At 34.8% G+C, this 21,229-nt stretch overlaps 3 protein-coding genes and 1 pseudogene across 3 annotated transcripts; 1 reads left to right on the top strand and 3 right to left on the bottom strand.

The window, feature by feature from the left end:
* Positions 1-312: 312 nt before the first annotated feature.
* On the top strand, positions 313-9,827 carry LOC149743453 (nicastrin-like). Its single transcript, XM_089886456.1, has 18 exons — positions 313-467; positions 1,102-1,218; positions 1,813-1,936; positions 2,277-2,401; positions 3,004-3,152; positions 3,550-3,679; positions 4,168-4,277; positions 4,665-4,823; positions 5,324-5,407; positions 5,729-5,854; positions 6,248-6,411; positions 6,778-6,880; positions 7,308-7,406; positions 7,635-7,741; positions 8,180-8,321; positions 8,713-8,845; positions 9,094-9,185; positions 9,523-9,827. Exons 1-18 carry the CDS (start codon positions 416-418, stop codon positions 9,628-9,630), a joined length of 2,124 nt encoding a protein of 707 aa, XP_089742582.1. The 5' UTR covers positions 313-415; the 3' UTR covers positions 9,631-9,827.
* A 1,976-nt stretch (positions 9,828-11,803) lies between these two features.
* Positions 11,804-12,478, bottom strand: LOC149743452 (glutathione S-transferase 2 pseudogene; annotated as a pseudogene).
* Positions 12,479-13,538: 1,060 nt separating this feature from the next.
* On the bottom strand, positions 13,539-15,719 carry LOC149743451 (uncharacterized). The gene is made up of 4 exons (XM_089886555.1): positions 15,453-15,719; positions 14,717-14,906; positions 14,117-14,326; positions 13,539-13,796 (listed from the first exon to the last, which is right to left on the bottom strand). Exons 1-4 carry the CDS (start codon positions 15,664-15,666, stop codon positions 13,748-13,750), a joined length of 663 nt encoding a protein of 220 aa, XP_089742681.1. The 5' UTR covers positions 15,667-15,719; the 3' UTR covers positions 13,539-13,747.
* Positions 15,720-15,878: 159 nt separating this feature from the next.
* Positions 15,879-20,905, bottom strand: LOC149743450 (sialate O-acetylesterase-like). The gene is made up of 9 exons (XM_089886481.1): positions 20,759-20,905; positions 20,226-20,563; positions 19,812-19,950; positions 19,029-19,215; positions 18,701-18,828; positions 17,921-18,054; positions 17,388-17,548; positions 16,799-16,991; positions 15,879-16,336 (listed from the first exon to the last, which is right to left on the bottom strand). The coding sequence occupies exons 1-9, from the start codon at positions 20,838-20,840 to the stop codon at positions 16,082-16,084; spliced, it is 1,617 nt and encodes a 538-aa protein (XP_089742607.1). The 5' UTR covers positions 20,841-20,905; the 3' UTR covers positions 15,879-16,081.
* Positions 20,906-21,229: the final 324 nt, after the last annotated feature.

Raw genomic sequence — 21,229 nt, 5'->3', positions numbered from 1 at the left:
GACAGAGCCAACTTAATCAAAAAACCTTTGATCACATTAAGATTAGCTCATGTGTGCGATTGGAAAATCTCACACCAATGGCCATTCGTTACTTAAACACAACTAAATAACCGAGTGTTTGCTTTATACAAGTAATACGCGTAGGTTGAATTATTCGGTATGTGGCCTCCAGCTGCAGCTATGCTTTCTTGTATTTTAAATTACACGATTTCTATGGTAAAGTATCAACATAGAAAACTTGAAAGTTACACATAGACAACTTATATGATTTAAATATTATTAAAGAAGGAATAAAGTTAAGATGTTCCGTTATAATTTGCTATAATTGCACTTTTCTTGAACCGCACATGTATTTAATAATTTCGTTCTTAATTACAGATTTGAATAACTTTTATAAAGGATACATATATTAGAAATGAAATTCTTTTTTCCTGTGTGGACCATCTTTATCTTTTGTTTAAGTTGTGGTAAGTTCAAAAACTAATTTCCAGCATTTTGATTAAAAAAAAAAATTAAAGAACAAAAATTTATATAAAAAATTATAAAATACTGGGTGTAATTGTATCATTGGGTTTGAGGCTGGGTCTAATTGTATTATTGGGTTTGAGGCTATACACTGACACACTGTAAAGTTATATATTGTAAAATTTGTAAAGTTGGGATAATATTAATATGGCGCATGTTTTTATTCTGTTTTCAGTTTAGTAAAGAACCCTCTTCCCACTTTATTTGCTAACCACTAAACCCGAACTACTAAACCCCTAACCACCAGCCTTTAACACTTTCCACAGGCCCATTCTGTTATGTAACAAAGGATTCTTTACTTGTGCCCTGGCCCCTGTTTTCTTATCCCATTTTGTAGTAAGCAAAGAATATTTACAAAATTGTATAACTGTATCTTTACGAGTCTACGACTCTAATAGAATACTGTTAATGGTTATAAAAAATTTGGAAAATATATGTAGGATAATGGGTGCTAAAAGTGTCCCATCTTACCCCGTGGCCTTGACCCTACCGTACCATATATGACATCATAGAGATTTGTTACCTAACCAATAATCCAGTTTAGAATGACATCTCATGATTTTTGTTTATTCTTAGATTTTGTCTTCTCTCAAACATCCAAAGTTTACAAACTCATCTACAAGGACTTCGATGTGAATTCTTATGATAAATGTATTCGACTACTGAATGGAACTTCAGAGATTGGATGCCAATGTAAGGATTTTATTACATAGTAAAAGGCTATATATATATATATATATACATATATGTTTATGTTTTTACATTATATTAGTAGCGCTGATACAACAGGTCAACAACTACTATAATTCAGATGTCAAATTGTTGTCTCATTTTTTTATTTCACGGCATTGGTAGGGTAGTGCTAATTCGCATAGAAAGGGAGATGGTTTTAATGTCAAACGAAATAGAAGATTGCGGAGTCACACTATGTATGTGAACCACTGACAAAGGCAGCATGGGTAATTGACAAAATGTAAATCACAAATCTTCGACAAAGACATGAGTTTGAATATGAGATAATGCTTCATTGTATAAAGTAAACCAGTAGGGTGAAGTGAATAGGACATTTGTCATTAACTTTTGTCCCAATTGGCAGTAAACAAACAACATAGAATCATATAACTGTATCCTCACTTAAACGAGCCTTTTAATTGTACAAAACATTATTTAGGAAATATTGGGTTTAGGTGCTAACCGTATCCCATCTTACCCTATAATACTCTACATTATGTTCTCATTTATTAATGTCATATTGACTTAAATGTTCCTATAAAGATATATTTACAGCAAAGAATGGAGGGAACACGGGAGCAATTTATCATGTCAACTCAACTGTCAGAATCACTGACTTTTTACAGAATAGTCATCTGAAAAACTACATTCCGTTGGTTGATGTTAATTACTTTAACAAGTTAGTGAATTCTATACTGCTGTGTTATGCCAGATTAGAAAAATTGTTCTTTTTAACTTTTTTAAAGGATTTGCATGGAAAAAATTTTTTTTGCAGATTTGCACCAATTTTTGTTTTATTTATTGTGATTTATTATGGCACTGTTCATTACAAATGTCCTGTGAATGTATTTTCTAAATTAGCCTTCGCATGTTTTTAGGAAAAACGGCACTTTTTCCAATCTGGGTGTTACGAAATTACAAAGAGTTTAATTCAAAACTTTATAATAAATGTTCCAAAACTTGTAATTTTTTTTTTATTATAACAATTTCAAATTATTTATTTTACTTTGTATTTTTAGCAAATTGATCCAACAGTTTATAAATAGTGGGAAAGTACAAGGAGTTCTTGTTTACGAACCAGAAGGTTTTGTTAAACCATCTAATAGTTGGTCTCCTGAACTAAAATGTCCAAAGGAAAGATTTGGTAAGTTAAAGTGTCCGGCGCCGTGGCATAGTGGTTAGCGCGCCTGCCTCTAACCCAGAGGTAATGGGTTCAAGGCTCGTCGCTGCTACCATTGTGGGCGTATGTGTCCTTGAGCAAGACACTTAACGGCAATTGCTCCAACCCAGTGTTCACTAATGGGTAGTCCAAATTATCAGCCATACATAAAAATGAAAAAAAATAAAAAAATAATCACCCACAAAGTAACATACATGGTAACTCGTAAGCTGGCGCGAGGTGCACACCCGTGTTATAACGACTGTCGTTTTCCGGCCACGCGAGGATAAAGTAAGTTACATTCACATTCACAAAGTGCCTTTCCAGCCTTTTGTTACTACTTTGTATTGTGAAAATTGTCATTTTATTTTGGTTGTTTTGCAGTTAAGGAAATTATATGTTAGTAATAACATTAAGTAAAAAAATTAGGAAGATAAAAATGTTTAGTGGTGCTCAAATGTAGGTTAAGAAAGTAAAAACTTTTTTTCAGTTTTTTTCCATTGCACATAAAATAAAAAGGAAGATTGTCAGCAATGGGTTCTAACAACGCCCTGTCTGCGTGACTGAACACCCTTGTATTTTAATAGGTTTATACAATGCAAGTTATGGGCCTCAATATGAATGCAAACCCGACAATAACCCATGGAACCCACCTGGTGATGGATTAACTCAACAAAATATTCCATTTCCAATTTTCCACATCCTTCAAACTGAAGCAGTGCAAGAGATTGTTCAGGTCACTTAGTTTATATTCTTAATCTGGTTTGACGGCTTATCTCTTTAATCTGATTAAATTTGCAAGTAAGAAGCTAAGCACATTAAATAATAATGTTAAAAATTGTATAATATATTGTATTCTGTGTATAATAAAAGTAAGTTTTCTTTTTCCTTAACACCTGCCTGACCTACCATAAAAATAACATTCAATAGGCATACGCAGTCGTCAAGCTTTTTAAATTCTTTGGAGATAGGGATAATTAAACACCCATTATTCCTATTGAACAAATTTGGTTCCATTGTTTACTTAATAATGCAATTCAGAAAATCCCAGGGCAGACCTGCCTACCCTGCCACCCCATGTTTGCTGCCTACATGTATATATATATTAATATATAGCATTGTAATGTTTACAGTGTTACAACAAGTACAACTCCAAGGAAGTCTACCCTTTGTGTTCGATGCAAATGAAGTCTCATATGTTTGGAGCTGTTGACGCACCAACTTGTATAAGGAGAACAACTTACCAAACTACATTAACACCACGTAAGATTATTGACAACAGTTATTCTATGTGGGTGAGGTTTGTTTAACAACCTGGGGTTTAGGCCAGATTTGGCACATTACCCCCAAAAAAGGCATTAAGTTGGTGTGTGAACAAATGTTTGATCAACCTAAAAATTGTTTTTTTATTCTTTGGGATGAGGTCCTTTTGTGAGTACCTGCGATTTAGGTCAGACTTGGTCTAGTACCTAAACACCTAGGAAGCTTTAAGTAAGCTGTTTATGGGACCAGTCCAACTACATCTGCAACACAAATTTAAATATGACCTAAATTCTAGATCCTTGACACGAACCTCAATCACAAAAATAGAATCGAAAATAAATATACCATGAATAATAAAATGTTAAATTTACCTTATATATTACCAGTGATATATTGTGACACTATGAGTGAACCTCACCCATAAAGAATAAACTAGAGCATATATATATATACCATAAATAATAACATGTTGAATTTGCCTTCACCAGAGATGTATTGCGATGCTATGGGAGGCTGGAACATGGTTGCGTCATTAAAACCTCTTATAAGTCGAAAGAACAAAACTAAATCAGATTCAACAATATTGGTTACGGCAGCTGTAAGTAAAACTAAAATAAAAGTTTTAAAATTGGGTTTAAACTGAACAGTTTGGGTTGTTACTTGTTAGTCTTTGAAATATTAGCTTGTGTTAAAGTATGCAACATCAGATTTCTACCATTTTTTAAAAAATTATTGCAGTTATTTCTTAAACTACCAGTAATTAATATTCTGCTAGTTTTGCATCTACAGTTTTTAGGTCTGTAATAAAAACAACTTTCTTTGCCATGTTTTTACTTGGATCTTAAACTATGATTATTATTTTATCTATGACAAAGTTTTTGTTCATGTTGTTACCAGTGGTAAAGCCAGGTGGATTTCGGGGCTCTCTACCCCCCTTTAAAGGTTAAAATATATTTTTTTCTGGTTGTCACTATTTTGTTTTTAGTTGGATAGTCGTGCTTTTATGATGTTGAATACCGCACCTGGGAATTCTCTTGCTACTGGTTTTATAACTCTGCTTGCTGTTGCTAAAGCTATTGGTGGAATAAGTGAAAAACAGAAAAGTGAATTGAACAAGAATATTATGTTTGTACTTTTTGATGGGGTATGTATGGTATAATGTTATACAGAGTATTCGGAAAGTCACTGCGCATTTACATATTTATTAACAGACATGTTTAAATGTAGAATCCAGGAGGTAAATATGAATGAAAATTATAAATGATGTTAAAAGTGACCCCCGTTAGCATCAATACAGCCTTTGACTCATTTTGTTTTATTTTGGTGGTACCTGTAGATCACATTTGAGCATTTCTACCAATACACAAATTTTACCTTTTTGTTGATATGCCCCTTTAGTTGATTTAATGTAATTGTCACCACTGTCATGGCAACATCTTGTTATATTTAACTCAAAATCACTTTCTGCTTATTCTATTCTATGTGGGTAATTTCCTGCAACGAGGCACCCTATGGGTCCTAGGATTCAAACCAGGTTACCCAAAAAGATGTAAGATACTGAGTCAGCTGACTACCGTTTACTTACCAATTTCTCATAGTATGGTAATTGTTAACAAGTGGAAATATGTAGACCTTTTGTTTTAGGAAGCATTTGATAACATTGGTAGCACAAGAACTGTGTTTGATATGCAACACATGAATTTTCCAGTGGTTGAAAACAAAGCAATGGTAGGAAAAAACAAATTTTCTCTTGACACAATATATTTTTCTAAATTCCATATAAAAAATTAAAAAGAACTTTTTTAGTTTGTTTTAAATAAATTATTTGAAAAATAATTAAAAAATTGCTGTAAAGTTTATGGAACTAAGCTTTTGTCACTTAATATTATAATACAATATAGATCTAACATGTTATAATAAAAATAATATCTTTATTTGTCTCTCTTCGATTACTGTAGCGAAAATTTAAAAATATTTTAAACAAAAAGACAGGATATAGCAACAAAAACAACAGTTGTTAAAACGCTATTTTTCATGACTACAAAACAGATTCAACCAGCTGCAGTAAAACTTGAAGACATCGACAGTATTGTTGAGATTGGTGAACTTGGTCACGTGGATAGCCAACTATATGTACATACTGACCCGATGTCTGCAGCTTTGCACAAGAGCAGGGTAGGTACTTGGAATTTAGAACAAAAAGTTAAAGTTCTCATTTATTCTTACACGACTGGCACTTACAAAAAAATTAATAAAATCTTTTTGATAAAAAATTGTATTTGTAGCTATATTTTAAGTAATTGTAACAAATAACTTGTAAAAAAATAAAACTCTTTGTTTTCTCTTTCCGCTTGCGTTAAACTGCCACAGAAACAAGTTTAATAATTTTCGATGATTTTATAAAAAAAGATTTTTTTGTAGATGTATTTTGAGCCGAATCCACAAACCACTTAAAATTCTTCTGTTTTAATAAAACTTAGCTGTTTCAAATAATTTAAGTAAATCAGTTTTATTCTTGCAATCTAATATTTAAGTTCCCCTTTTTAAAAATCTTTCTTGTTGACGCAGATTGACCAAATAATTGCGGAAATAAACAACAATGCACAAGGTATATACGCAACAAAAGCCTCGTCTTCTGTTGGTTTGGTTCCTTCTTCCTTGCAAACCTTTTTAAAATCACGAAATCTTCCCGGGGTTGTTGTCACTGATTATGACAAACAAACCAAAAACAGGTAAGTTGTTTTTTAGCCACGCATCTGGTATAATAAGTGTCGTACTTACTTTTATTTGCTGGTTGGCAGCCAAAATGTTAAAAATACTCTACATTTTATACTAAATTAGCTTGAAAGGTTTATTGCATGAAGCCCGGGTAGCAGAAGTAACAGAATATAAAGTATGTTGTTAAGAGTCAAGACTTAATAGCATTATTTACACTTAAAAACTTTTTGATTCATTATACAGTTTATTTAGTATCATATAAACTGATAAAAGCTTATTTACATTAAGACATGTAGCAAAGAAAATACAAATAACAGTTTAAAATTATTAAGTTTTATTATCCAGTAAACGTCATTTGGTTTATGATTTCCTACAAACAGGTATTTCTTCAGTCGTTATGATGAATTAAAAAACCTGAATATAAACTATAATGAAAACACAACAGATGAAGAAATGCTTCAACTACTGCAACCCCTTGCCCAGGTAATAAAACTCTGCATATCCCACAAACACAAGATCATTTTCAAATACGCGCACACCCCACAAATACAAGATTATTTTTAGAAAGTATTATGCAAATCTACGGGCTAAGATTTTGGATCAGTAGTTCAACTCATGCCACAGCTCTACTTTTAATAATTGAAGTATGGCTGCCAAGTAGAACTCAGAGAAATCGTCCTTCCTTTAGGAAGCCATCGTGCTCCATGTGCAGTGATGGTGTCCGACAGGCTGGAGACAATAGTAACTTTAGTAAAGCTTATCTGTGGGCATTAGTGCAATGGAAGACTTTTTGCAGTATTGTTAATGACTTGGATTGAATTAGAAAATGTGATTAACAGTGATTATGAGTTTGTTTGTATATTATTTTTGCTTTACCTGTACTGCCATATCAAGTATTTTTTTCTGACAGAAACTATCAAATGTTGCTCTTGCCACTGCAAAGATGCTTTACCTTGAAGCTGCAACTACTTCAATTTTACCTCCTGAAATTTCATTAAATACAAGTTTGGTAAGATAAAGCTTTTTAAACAATAATGATGCTGCGTTTATTTAACGCTAGGTTTTAAAAAATTATTATTAAAATGTTAATAGCATTCTCCTTAACAAGAGAGAAAGCAAATGAACATAAATAAAGAAAAAAAGGCAACAAATAATATATAAAAAGTTGTCATCAAAAATAAAAAAAAAGTTCTCATCAAAAAAACAAAAAAGTTGTTAACATCTTAAATTTGTTCAGGTAACCGAGATGTTGTTTTGTTATCTTTACAAAGCAAACTGTAGTTTATTTACTGAAGCCACTTCAACTAATAGTGTGACCAAGCTACCCAATTTTCCGTACAACAGGTTGTTTATTTAATGTTAAAATATCTTTTGTGAATTATAAGTTGTTTTTTATCCATTAGGATTAGAAGGTTAAAACGATTGTCATTTTATTGTAACTTCTGTTGTTTCGCTTTTGTAAATTTTTTCAACCTACATTCATTTAACATTTAATTTTCTTTTGTGATTAAAATTTTACAACTTATTATTTTAATCACATGACTTATATTATCTTGTTTAAATAAATGGTGTACTACACTATTTTGTTTGTAAGGTGTAACAGGCACCCTTTTCAACTAAAAAGTTGTGCTTTTGTTTTATCCATAAGCAGGTGAAAACAACTGTCACTTTAATGTTAATTTCTTTTTTTTTGCTTTTAAAAACTTTTTCAATTTACATTAACGTGACCAAAGAGACGAAATATAGTATCTATGTAAAAAATCGCTTCTCACTTTACCCTAGATATGTCACTGTGTTTCAAACGTCAACTACCGGGCTGCCCATCATTAATAACTGGGGTGTTTTATCTCGTAACCTGCTGGCTATCTTCACCGGCGAACATCTACCCGACAATTCTACGACATGCCAACGATCACTTTCAACTGTAAATATAACATTTAACTTTTTCAAACTTTCTTATACTTTTATCCATCATATTTTTAGGGTTAAGGCCCTGCCATAGCTTTAGGGTTAAGCGCATATTTTTTCTCTAACTAATATTTAACTTTCTAAACTTTTTTTCTTATACTTTTATCCATCATATTTTAAGGGTTAGGGATCTGCCATAGCTTTAGTGTTAAGCGCATATTTTTCCTGTAACTATAATATTTAACTTTCTAAACCTTTTTTCTATTTTTTATCCATCATATTTTTAGGGTTAAGGCCCTGCCATAGCTTTAGGGTTAAGCGCATATTTTCTCTGTAACTATAATATTTAACTGTTCAACTCTTTTTGCCCTGGATTTAACCTAGTGTGAAACACCTCTTACATACAGGATGAAACCACCACCTATTTCTATTTCGACGGCAAATTAAACAATGGGACTCGTGAGAACTTTTGTGTGAAATCCTCCAGCTTTGTAACCAAAGCTCTTGCCCCTGCAATTGAAGATAATGAACTTACAAGCAGTAAGTCATCATATTATTGCTAGCATATTGCACTGTTGGTGAAAGTAAGTCTTTTTTTCGTTTTTTTTAAGAAAGGACTATTAGTTATTTCTAAATCCATATTAACGAATATAACAGTGTAAAAACTTCCTGTTTGTGTGCGCTGATGCGCATTGGTTAAAAAAAAATTAAAAAAGTTTTCTGTGTTTTAACGACAGTCGTTGCACCACCATGCAAGGTTAAATAGTTTTCATTCATTATTCTCATAGATGTTGAGAACTATGGTTTATGGGCAGAAAGTCGATGGACAACGACAACTTTTAATTTAAGAATGTTTCTCCAACATGATGAAGTTAATCAGGTGATATTATATTGTGGCAAAGTAGTTAGCTCAATACTGCTACCATTGTGGGCGTATGTGTCCTTGGGCAAGAGACTTAAGGGCAATTGCTCCAACCCAGTGGTCACTGATGGGTTGTCAAATTATGAGTCATACATAAAAAGAAAAATTTCTAAAAAAATCGATTTTAAAGTTACATATGTGGTAACTCCTAGTCTGGCACGAGGTGTATGAAACAGAACACCTGTGTCATAATGACTGTCGTTTTCCGGCCACGCTAAAATCAAGCAAGTTTCATTTAACCCTGTATTTAAAATTATTATTTTAGAAATTTGTTACTCTGTATTTTTTTTTGTAGGGTATGACTCTTTTGGCAGGCTTGTTAGTTCTCCTTGTGAGTTTTACAGTTGTTTACATCGTTGATACCAAAGCTGAGACGTTGTTCCAACCAGCAGGTGTTATATGAAGAACCGGTTTCAACCAGTTACAACCAGATCTTGCATTAACATCAATTGATGTTTGATGCTTATATCTCCACACATGAGATTACTGTGAAAGTGTTAATCATTTTTTTTAATGAATTTGTGCATTATGAGTTGCTGGGGTTATTCAGTATTTCTAAATTTTTAAGATTTTCAAACTAAAATACATCACTGCAAATTATGTTCAGTTCAGATTTTCATTTCCCAAAGGACTTTTGTTAAACTTTTATTGCTCAGAATGTTAAATATCATACTCTAAAAGATTTGGTGCATAATGATCATGCCAACTTGGGAGAATATTGTAATTTACATCACACATATAGAAAATGTGTGAATGTAAGAAGAGAACATTTTTCATTTATTTTTTGACCAAAAGCTTTAGCACTGTAAAATTTAAATTCGATTTCTGTTTCTAGATTAATTCATACACAAGTTCAAAAAATTGTGTTTACTTTTGATTTTCTCGTTTTAAGTGAGTCGTTTTTAAGCTTTATTCAAATGCATGAGTACCAGTGCTCTGTATAAAAAGTGTTGAAAAACTATAAATGTGCACCAACTTTTGACATCGGTGTAAATTCGCTAAACACATTTTGAATGAAGTGATATTGGTTGCTCAAAACATACGCCCAGTTTTTAGTCTTACAAAGTGGTAGATTAGTTAGTTGGAAACGTCTCCGGAAGTCTTCGTCAAAATTAGAAATGGAATAAACGTCTCCGTGGTGAGTTTATGAACTCAGTCGTTCTGATCAAAGTGTTGTGCTATCAACCTATTCAATTGTATCTAATACTTTACTTTGCAGATGACTGAATCAGTGTTTTTCCTGTTGCTTGTCTTGATTGAGTCCAAATGTTGGCGAGTTCTTCTTGAGTAGACTTTATGTTTTTATTTTACAATGAAGTGAAAAGAAAGATTCAACAAAAAGAGGAGAGGGATATTATATTTGCCACAAACTTATTTGTCAGAATTTCCAGAACACTATTTATGTTTCTCGTATTTTTTATATGGTAGGGTGGGGAAGTTGGGACACCTTTTCATTGTATTTTTTGAACCATTTGGTAGTAAACAAAAAACATTCAAATATTTATAAAAGCCTATCCTAACGACTTCCATAGACCGTTCATTATTTAAAACACGATCAAGGTATTTGGATTTTGTGTGCCAAAGATGTCCCGTCTTACCCCACCCTACTGTAGTTGTGACATATAGTATCTGGTGCGATACAGCATTAACATGCATTGAACTAATATTGTTTTAGATTAACAGGATGCCGCATTGAAAGAGACGATTAATCGATCAGTAAAACAACTGGAATTTGATACAAACAGTATTTTAAGGCAATAAAATTCCTCGTGCATTTTACTGTTGTTTTTTGTTGTTGCTGATTTTGAATTTCTGCCTACATTATTTTAAGCGTGTGGTTTTGTAGGACCATAGCATGACGCGTATGCTGTTTTTGAAGTTATAAAAAAGTCCCTAAAACTCCTATATTTTATTTTTAACTGGTGTACATTTAAATTCTGATCACCTTCAAGCATAGCGGTGTTTCCTAACATTTGAGTGTCTGTCAAATCACTACATTTGGTAATTTGATATAGTAATAGGTACCCTGCGTGGCTGCGTGCCCATCGAAGATCAGGGTAAACCGGCGAGAGATCATGCGCTCGAAGCCGGCGGAACTGTGGTTTTAACCCGGGGTAGCTGGGGTATTGTGTATACAAGGGTAACTTGTTTTCGATCGGAGTTTATTTTCGCTGATAAACGTAAATCAAACTAGATATAAATAAAAATACATTAAAAACTATACTTGTTAAGAATAAACACATTTAGTTGGGGGAAGATGGAACATCTTTATCACATAATATCCAAATACCCTGGTCGTGTTTTAAACAAATAACATTTGGAGTCGCGGGAATATGGGTTTTTATAAACCTTTGAATTTTCTTTGTTTACTACTATATGGGGCGAAACATAGAATGGGCATTTTTCCAACCCCCCCTACTATAAATATATACATATACGTGCACGAAAAGTAAACAACGTATTGCTTAATTGTTATAAGAAATCTGGTGACACAAGTGTGGTGTCATCATTCAGTTTCAACTTCTAAAGCGGGGATGAAGTTACAACTGCGGTTTATCTATAAACTGCATTCTCTTCTACACTTTCCGCTCTTCCATTCCCCGCCATGCAGCAATCTTGCTGTTTATTGGGAACTTTCGGTAACGATCTGATGTCCTATATGCAACAATGCCTTCCAGTAAGTCAAACCGCTCTAGATATGACGTTACGTTATCGTATGGTTTCAAACATCCTGGAAAGCAAAGTCTGATTTGATCCAAAACCTCGCAAAACAGGAAATCTACATAAGTGAGTTTCTCCCCAGACAACCATTTCGCCTCCTTCAAGAAACTATTAAAATAAACCAACTTTGTATTCATGAACGTCAAATATTCTTCAGTGAGGTTTTTAAAATCTGGGCTGTAGCACAAGCGAGCAAACCGTACACGAAAATCCTCCAATACACCTTCTGCCATATCGCATCTGATTCGCTGCGCCACTGTCTCTGGCATAAGGTTACCTTTATACCCAAGGTGCTTCATAATCGCCCAGCTTTCTGTTATCCGCACTTCACCGTCAACTAGGTATGGCACATTTGGAAACTCCAGGTTCAAGTTCGGTTTTGCTGCAAGCCATTCGCTACAGTCGAACTCAGGTGCGTCGCCACGAGGATAACGAACTTCTTCATAATCTAATGCCAGATATTCAAGCATGAGCCGAATAGATTGCCCTCTACCACGAATATCCCAATATCCAAAGCTTATCTTACTCATGGCTATACTCTGTTTCAATGCACACTTGCGATTAGTCACTGTTTTATCAGCTATATACATACACGTCATAATTTGCAGCTACAATACGCGGAAATGATGGAATACCTGTAGGCTACACCACAGGACGCCTATTCTATACTACCAAGTAAACTAGCATATCTCGGCAACGTGCGTGTCTGTTCGACGCATCACATAACTTGACAATTATATATAGAACCTCTTCAAACCACAACGGTTTTACATGCTTGCCCATGCGAGTCAAGCGTAGCTGCTTATAATCCTGCACCTACCAATCAAAGGCTTCAACTGCAGTTATTATTCTGCTTACGTTTACCCTTGCAAGAATGTTAACTCATTTTTAACCGTGGACACTTACGCCACTTTAACCGATCTCATCTTTCACTTTTCTCTTTTCCGTCTGTTTAACAATACTAAGCGACCTTCACTTGCGTTCAAGTTTCAGCCTTCGCGGAAGAACCGTCGACTTAGCCTTTTGTATTGGCCGTTTCAGCGCAAATGTGCGATGGAATCTGTTAATAAAACCACCTACGACTTTTGTTTGTCGCGTTGATTCGTCTTTTGTTGATTCAAGCGCTATGGTCAATTCGTTTTACAAATTAACGCTAGAAGTATTCATGCGTGAGAACCGCTGTAAGCGATTATCTCTATTTGCTCTGTCGCGGCGTTTTTAGTAACTTCTCTTCATCAAAACCGATGTTACATCACTCTGAAGTACTACATCAACTTCTCTTATTTATGCACCGCATTCTATCACATATATCAGTTCTCCACTCGAAACCTAACCAAGCCTGTTACGACCAAGTGAACGCGGAAGTAAAATTCAGTGTTTCTCGGTATATTGTGGATAACTGCTGCGTTTGCTGTTGGTTTTCTGCGCTGCCCGGTGTCATTAATTATACCTACATGTGACGTACGACTGCGCGATCCGTCACATTTAGTAAGGTGGGGTAAGATGGCACACCTTTGACCTTTCATTCTAACTTTCAACTAACATGTTTATATTTTTTCGAACACTGTAATTAACTGTAAAACCCACATGTTTTTTACATTTATTCGGTTTTAATTCTACAATATCCGTGCCAATAAATTTGGTTTAAAACTGGACGTCAAAAACAGCAATAACGGATCATGGGCATGAAATGTTTAAAACAAGCCATTTTCTGCAAGGTTTTACCATCCATTGTGTCGTAATATGGTTCATTGTATTGGAACGTATATGAAGTTGGTAAAAACCCACCACAAGCATTGTTATGCAAGCATCGGCCTTTCTTCCGCTTGTTCGCCCTTTTCGTGAACTCTGTTTCATAAAGAATGTTTATGAAGTTTTTGTCAACACATAACTTCTCTAGTGGTTAATATTTAGCTAGGCACTATAACCGTGCCGAGCCGATACTAGGTAAATGAATAAAGTGGGCTATAATGGGACACATTTACATTCTATTTTCTCATCCCATTTGGTAGAAAACAATAAACATTTAAAGAATTATAAAACCGTATCGTTACGTCTCCGATAGAACGTTGTTAATTGTTTAAACCACGATCAGGATATTTAGATATTATATTCGCTAAAGATGTCCCATCTTACCCCACATCTCATATGATGAATGAAATACTTACATAGCATACAAACTTCTTTTAAAAAGCGCAACCTTTCCATCAGACAAGCCAAGAGCAGCTAAAACTCGGCCGTTTCGGTGAAATCTGTTTGAGAATTGGGCAAATTGACCGATATAACTTTTTAAGCAACTGCTGCCGAAACCACCACACTCGTATAACCAACGTCGCAAAATAAAGCTGGTTCCAATTACTTGTCGATCTCCGTTTAACCTAAATGTGAAAATCGTAATCGTTTAGGCATATACACTGTAACATGTTACTGTTAGTGTACCAAGGTTTAGGTATGAACCTTTATTACTCTTACTTCAGAGTACAGTACAAGTTTAGGTTTAATTGTCGCAAGCTGTAACAAAGACATTAGTGGTGGTACACAATGTTGGGTGAAACTGTCACACCTTTTATTGAAAAGGTTTTGGACTTCTGTTACATCTAAAAGGCGTGTTAAAAAACGACTCTCGTTACAAACTAGGTTTACCGGCCTTTTTGGCAGTTCGTTACCGTGACAAAATAAGAGACAAAATAAAGTCATTTATATATACAGGTAAAAGAAGGAAAATCTTGAACTAAATTTGACTGAAATGACATTTTAAAAGCGCACACCTTGAAAACGCCGCATCAACCCTCCAAGGCCCATTAGTAAACAGCATTGAAACATTGAAGACAGATCGAACCAAAGCTCCGTTCGTTCCATTAGAAAAATAAACGGCCTTGTTTTTGAAGAAAGTTGTTACATATTCCTCATCGTTACCAGTAAGCACGTAGGCTGACGCACTGGTGTGGCGTGGCATCCCTGCAAGGGATTGAACTTTTCGTAACATTTGATTTATTCGGAAAACACTTTTATGCATTTTGGGTTAAATTATAAAACGATTGTTTTTTGGTGTAACATATAGTACTGTGGGGGAAGATGGGACACCTTTAGCACCTACTATTCAAATATCCTGATCAAGTTTTAAACAATAAACAACGGTTTATGGAAGTCGTGAGAATATGGTTTTATAATTCTTCGAATGTTCCTTGTTTACTACCAAATGGAACGAGAAAATAGAAAGAAAAGGCGTCCCATCTTCCCCCACCCTACTGTATTTTAAACCAGACAAGTTTTGTTACTTTCTGCCTAACAGATATATACTGTAGGGTGGGGTAAGATGGGACATGTTTCCATTCTCGTTTCTCGTCCCATTTGGTAATAAACAAAGAGTATTTACAGAATATAACCGTAGCCAGGCCATCATTCTAAAAGAGTGTTGTTAAAAAAACACGATCAGGAAATGTTTAAAAATCTAACCCAGTACTACTATGTGAACATAACTATAATAATGTAAAAATGACTAACCTGGAAAGAAACCCTGCGAAGGAAATCGGCCTAAACTTCTAAATGTCGAATCTGAAGCATTATAATTATATAACGCGCCTATGGTTTGGTTTCCCTCATCGTGGAACAGGAACGCAAGGTCTGGCGGCATGGACAATCCACCCAGCAACCCCGCTCCACATACCATACAGGTGAAGCTGATTAAAACTAAACAAACTACGCTCTTATTAAACATACTGCTTGGTCAGCGTTTTATTGTCTTCTGTTTGTGCCGTTCGATATCAAGCATATATACTTGTCCAAAACGCGCCGGTAACTTTTTCCCTGAGGCGGCAAACGTTCGGATTTAGAGTTCAGCAAAAAATTTCGAAGTTAACTTAATTAGACTGCTTGTTTACGCCAAACTTATTATTCTAGAATCGCAGGCCAACAATTGTAAAAAAAACGTTTGTTTACCGCAATGTATTCTGAATTGGTAAGTAAGCAAGATACACATGTATGCATAACTAGAATATAGTGTAGTAGGGTAGATGGGACACATTTTATATTAATTTTCTCGTGGTATAAATAAAGAAAATATTAAGAAAACAACTATCTTCACGGCTTCCATAGAATATTGTTAATATAAAAAAAGTTTATTAAAGAACTTTTCATGGATCTTCATTCTTAACTTCGATGTAGAACGGTGGACCAGGCAGACCACGAGTGTTATACACAGAACATTTCTTGTACTCGCATGGAGTAAGAGCCCAGGCGTACCGGATGAATTTTGGGCTGTCACCTTTCTCCAAGCACTTTCTTGTGTCCAAAATCACATGGCGATTAGAGTAAGAGGCGATTGGGGCGACTACCCAGTAAGGAGAAGGTGTAGGATCATACATACTGCATTCACCATCACAACAAACCTAAATTAAAAATTTGAAATTAGAACATAAGGATAAACTATGTGACAACAGGTCACTCGGTCACTCGAGTCTAAATCCCATGCCCTCAGGGTGCGGCGTCATTTTAGCTCATCTAAAATTAGCACATAAGCTCCTAACCAGAAAAAAAACACAGGAAAATTAGCAGTTAAATAGGTATTTAGTTATGACTTCCACGTCGAAAATATAAAGTAGGGTGGAGGAAGAAGGGAGACATTTTCTTCCTATTTGGTAGTAAACAAAGGACATTCAAAGAATTATAAAACCGTAACCTCACGACTTCCATAGACCATTGTTAATTGCTTAAACACGATCAGGATGTTTAATATTATGTGCTAAAGGTACGTGTCCCATCTCTTCCGCACCCTACTATATACATAAACTGTTCCTGGTATAATGTTTTTTCAACATTTATGCTACCAATAAGTACATAGATATACCCACCGCGAAGTCTTGTTGTTTTGTCACAACGAGGGGCTGGTCATCCTGGTAAGATAAGACGACATATCCGGCTGGAGTATGGACAGCGCTTTGTGGTAGTGGGCCATCAGGGTTAATATCTTTACGACCATATGCAACTCTCATTGAACCGAGTAGCAAACGAGCGGCTACAGTTTGCTTGTCACGGGGGTGAATACTGTGGGTATTTAAATAAAAAAAATGGTTGTTTTCAAATATGGTAGGTGGGGTAATATGGGACAAATTATATTTATTCTTTTTTCTCGTCTCAAACGGTAGCCCATCTTACCCCATAGTACTGTGAAAAACATTATACAACAAATTAACTTTTGCTCATCGGTTGATTTAAATATGGTTGGTTGGGGTAAGACGAGACTCATTTTTATACAATTTTCTCGTCCCATTTGGTAGTAAGCTAAAGAACATTCAAGGAATTATAATTCAAACCGTATATCCTCAAGGATCTCCATAGACCGTTGTGTGAAACACGATAAGGATATTTTGACATTATGTGCGAAAGGTTTTCCATGTTAGCCAGCTGTAAATTTTCTTACAATAATTTACACTAACTTACCCTCCTGTGGGAGAATCATTGTCAGCCAAGTCCATCGCTACAGCCATGAATGTGTTGCGCATCTTTTCATTGGGCACGTAACCGTAGTTCGCTGTTTGTCTCCATCTTATAACTGGGTATTGACCGTCGTTAGGTCTATCAGACTCAGTCGTTGTAGATATCTGTCGTTAGCACATAAGTTACAATCTGTATATGCAAACTATTTGTGCTAAGCAATTGATCGCTAAGATTTTGTATTTTGTAAGGTGAGGTTAGATTTTCATACTTATTTATCGTCTTTTTTATGGTACACAAAAAATATTTACAGAATTGTAGCTCCAAGACTTTAAAGAAACGTTGCATTTAGCACATAATATCAAAATATATCCTGATCAATCGTGTTTTAAATAATTAATAACGGTCTATAGGAGTCGTTGGGATACGATTTTTTAATTAATTTAATATTCTACAAAAAAGGACAAAAAATTTGAGTGAAAATGTGCTCCAGCTTTTCCTACCCTATACTATATACATTACACTGGTATTTACTGCACCTGGACAAAGCCGAAGGGAAATTCCTTATCCGTCTGCCCTCTCGTGCCTTCTAACCATTTGTCTCTCCAGTCATTTATCATGGCAGGAAAGGAACAAGCATACTCAGCGTTATGGTAATCATAATTTGTCTCACCTATAGAAATATTGTAAAACAATTGAAAGATATGAAACGCAACTTGGTTCAGCTTTTTTAAAACAGTTGTGTTTTATTTCATACACTTTCCACTTATAAGACAATAACTTTGTGGGAAGCTTTTTCTGCGCGTCTGAGTGTCGCAGCCCCGGTCGCATAAAGGACTTAAGGTGGCTGTACACAGTATCCGGCATGCGAATTCGCTTGCGAGTCGCCGAGTTCGCGTGCAGCAGTGAAATCTGGACAAAACAGACAAAACGGACGAATTCCGGATACTGTGTACATCCACCTCAAAATGGCCTTTCCGGGCGTTGGGGTAATTGGCCAAATCTGGCCTAAATCCCAGAGGTCCTTGACAAAAAGACCTCACCCATTAAAAATAAAAAAAATATGTGGGAAGTTATTATTATCTTCTGGGTTACAGCAGTTGTACCTCAACCACTGAGTTGGACTAAAATAGAATTTATTGTTGAGTTTCAACTGTTGGAAGTTTGTGAAGAGTGATCCTTACTGAACGTAATCAAAAATTTATTTAAAATTGTAAATATTTTGAGCTGGCTTTTTTGGGTCTGTTTACAACTATATTCTCACAATGTATATAATTACTAAATGAAACAAATCTTTTATGTATTTTGACAATCTCTACCTTGGTACCATATCGCTCCTTTAATCGTCATATTTAACATCGGATGAATCATAGCATTCCACAGAGCGCTGTTTGATCGCGGAACTTTTGTTATTGTTCGATTTCGCATTTCCAGTTTGAAGTCAGGTCTAAAATGAAATTGAAGGTTTTTAGTGAATAAATAACTTGATTATCCTCACATGAACGACAGTCGTAACAACACGGGTGTTTTTTCATACACCCCGTGCCCACTTATGAGTTACCACATACAAATCTGTAGGTTGCTCTTTTTTATATGGAATATCCACAATGCTTTATTGCACATAATTAGTTTTAAAACACAATTTACTCGTCACACAAATGTAGTCCGCATTTCTTCAACGCATCTGTAGACGACCATGTTTCAATCGGTGTTCCTCCCCAATTAGATGACACAAGACCTATGGGAACTTTAAGAAAATCGTACAAATATCTCCCATATAGCCAGCATAACGATGAGAAGTAGGTCCATTCCACGTTATCACCAGTCAGTGAGTCTAAACAAGAGTAAAAGCACAGTTGGTTAGCGCGCCTGCCTCAAATCTAAAGGTAATGGGTTTAGGTATCGTACTCAATGGATTTTTTCAGAACACCCGTGTTATAACTACTGGCGGTGCCTTATGCCACGCGAGGATAAATAAATTACACTTATTCATTCATTCATTCATTTATTCATTCATTCATTTATTCATTTATTCGTTCATTCATTCATTCATTCATTCATTTAATCATTCATTCATTCATTCATTCATTCATTCATTCATTCATTCATTCATTCATTCATTCATTCATTCATTTATTCATTCATTCATTCACTCATTTATTCATTCATTCATTCATTCATTCATCCATTCATTCATTTATTCATTCATTCATTCATTCATTCATTTATTCATTCATTCATTCATTCATTCATTTATTCATTCATTCATTCACTCATTTATTCATTCATTCATTTATTTATGTAAAAGAATAAAATCTCACCCCTAGAGAATATAACTTCTATTATTGTGAGCGTATATGTGTCTCTGGACAAGACACTTGACAATTGCTCAAGCGGTTAGAAAATTGTAAGTTAAGTTACGAATCTTACGTTTTGATGGAACCGACCATGGTTGTTCTAAGTTCTTGAAATCGTGCAAAGGTTCATTTGATCGATCATCGCCTACAGTCATCACTCGCACGTTCGGATACTTCGGTGCTAACGATAACTCGTAGCTAGCGTTAAAAGCCTGTATCAGAGATATTGTTATAGTAGGGTGGGGAAAGACGGACACTTTCAGTACATAATATTCAAATATCCCGATCGTATTTTAAACGTTTAACAACAGTCTAGGGGAGTCGTGAATTTAAAACACGATCCGGATATTTGGATATTATGGGCTAATGGTGTCCCATTTTACCCCACAATACTATATCTATGCGCCCATGCAAGTGCCGTGCGCGGTTCTTTTTGGGTTCCATAGATAAAATAGGAACATTCACTACTAAAGGTATATACACGTACCATTGCAACTGTAAACTTCATGTTGCTTTGTCCACCACAAACCCAAACATCACCAAACATAATGTTGCTTATCAACGCTGTGCTGTTGACACCATTGTGTTCTTGTATAGCTTGTATCTTATGTGGGCCTCCAATATAATTGTAAGGCTTCAGGGTGACCGACCACACTGGTATATTGCTTGTTCCAAGTTCAACATGTGTAGTATACTCATCTTGCATAACGAGAACTGTGACTTTAGCATCCAGTTTACCATAGCCCCAAATCACCGATTTATGTGGCGCCCGTTGTAACACCATGTTGTCCTGGTAATAGCTAGCAAAGGCAAACTTGACATGACCTGCAAATGTTTTTTTAAAGTTAAAGTAGTTTTGTTGACTTTATATCGATTTATTTCATTATTGAAATGTATAATTCAAAAGCCATATATACTTTGTATGAATGAATGTTAAAAACCTACACAATAAGAGTAAAACCAAATACGTGTAAATTATTATTAGTATTATTGCAAATTTTAAACATTAGTTTAACTTACAGTTGTCGGTGTCACATTGTTCATTTTCTCCTATGACACCTACAAAGATAAAGAAAACAAGAAACCCAACTAAACGTATCATTCTCGACTCCTATATATAAAAAATATTCGTCACTCCTATATAAAATGAAGCAAGTTATATGTTTGTAGCTGACCTAAGGTAGACGTCATAAACTTCTAAGAATACACACTATGCACAACAAAATCAGTTACTTATTAATCAGTGAAAGTTTTATTGTTAAGCTTCTATGAAAAACAAAGTTTTTATGTTTTTAAGAGTGCTAACAAAACAAAACGTACTATACTGCATACAACAGTCGCAAGCCTAGCTTCGTAATTTGTTAAAATATTTCAGCTAATGCAAAATGTTGATATCGTATTCCATTCTTGTTTTCATTTGTGACGTTTAGCTGCTGTATGCAGACGTACACTTCCGCAGACATGCTTATAACATATTGCGTCGTGATGAAG

The sequence above is a fragment of the Ciona robusta genome, chromosome 1 (genome assembly GCF_009617815.1).
Source record: "Ciona robusta chromosome 1, ASM961781v2".
NCBI lineage: Eukaryota > Metazoa > Chordata > Ascidiacea > Phlebobranchia > Cionidae > Ciona > Ciona robusta.
This window is presented reverse-complemented; position numbering and strand designations above follow the sequence as displayed.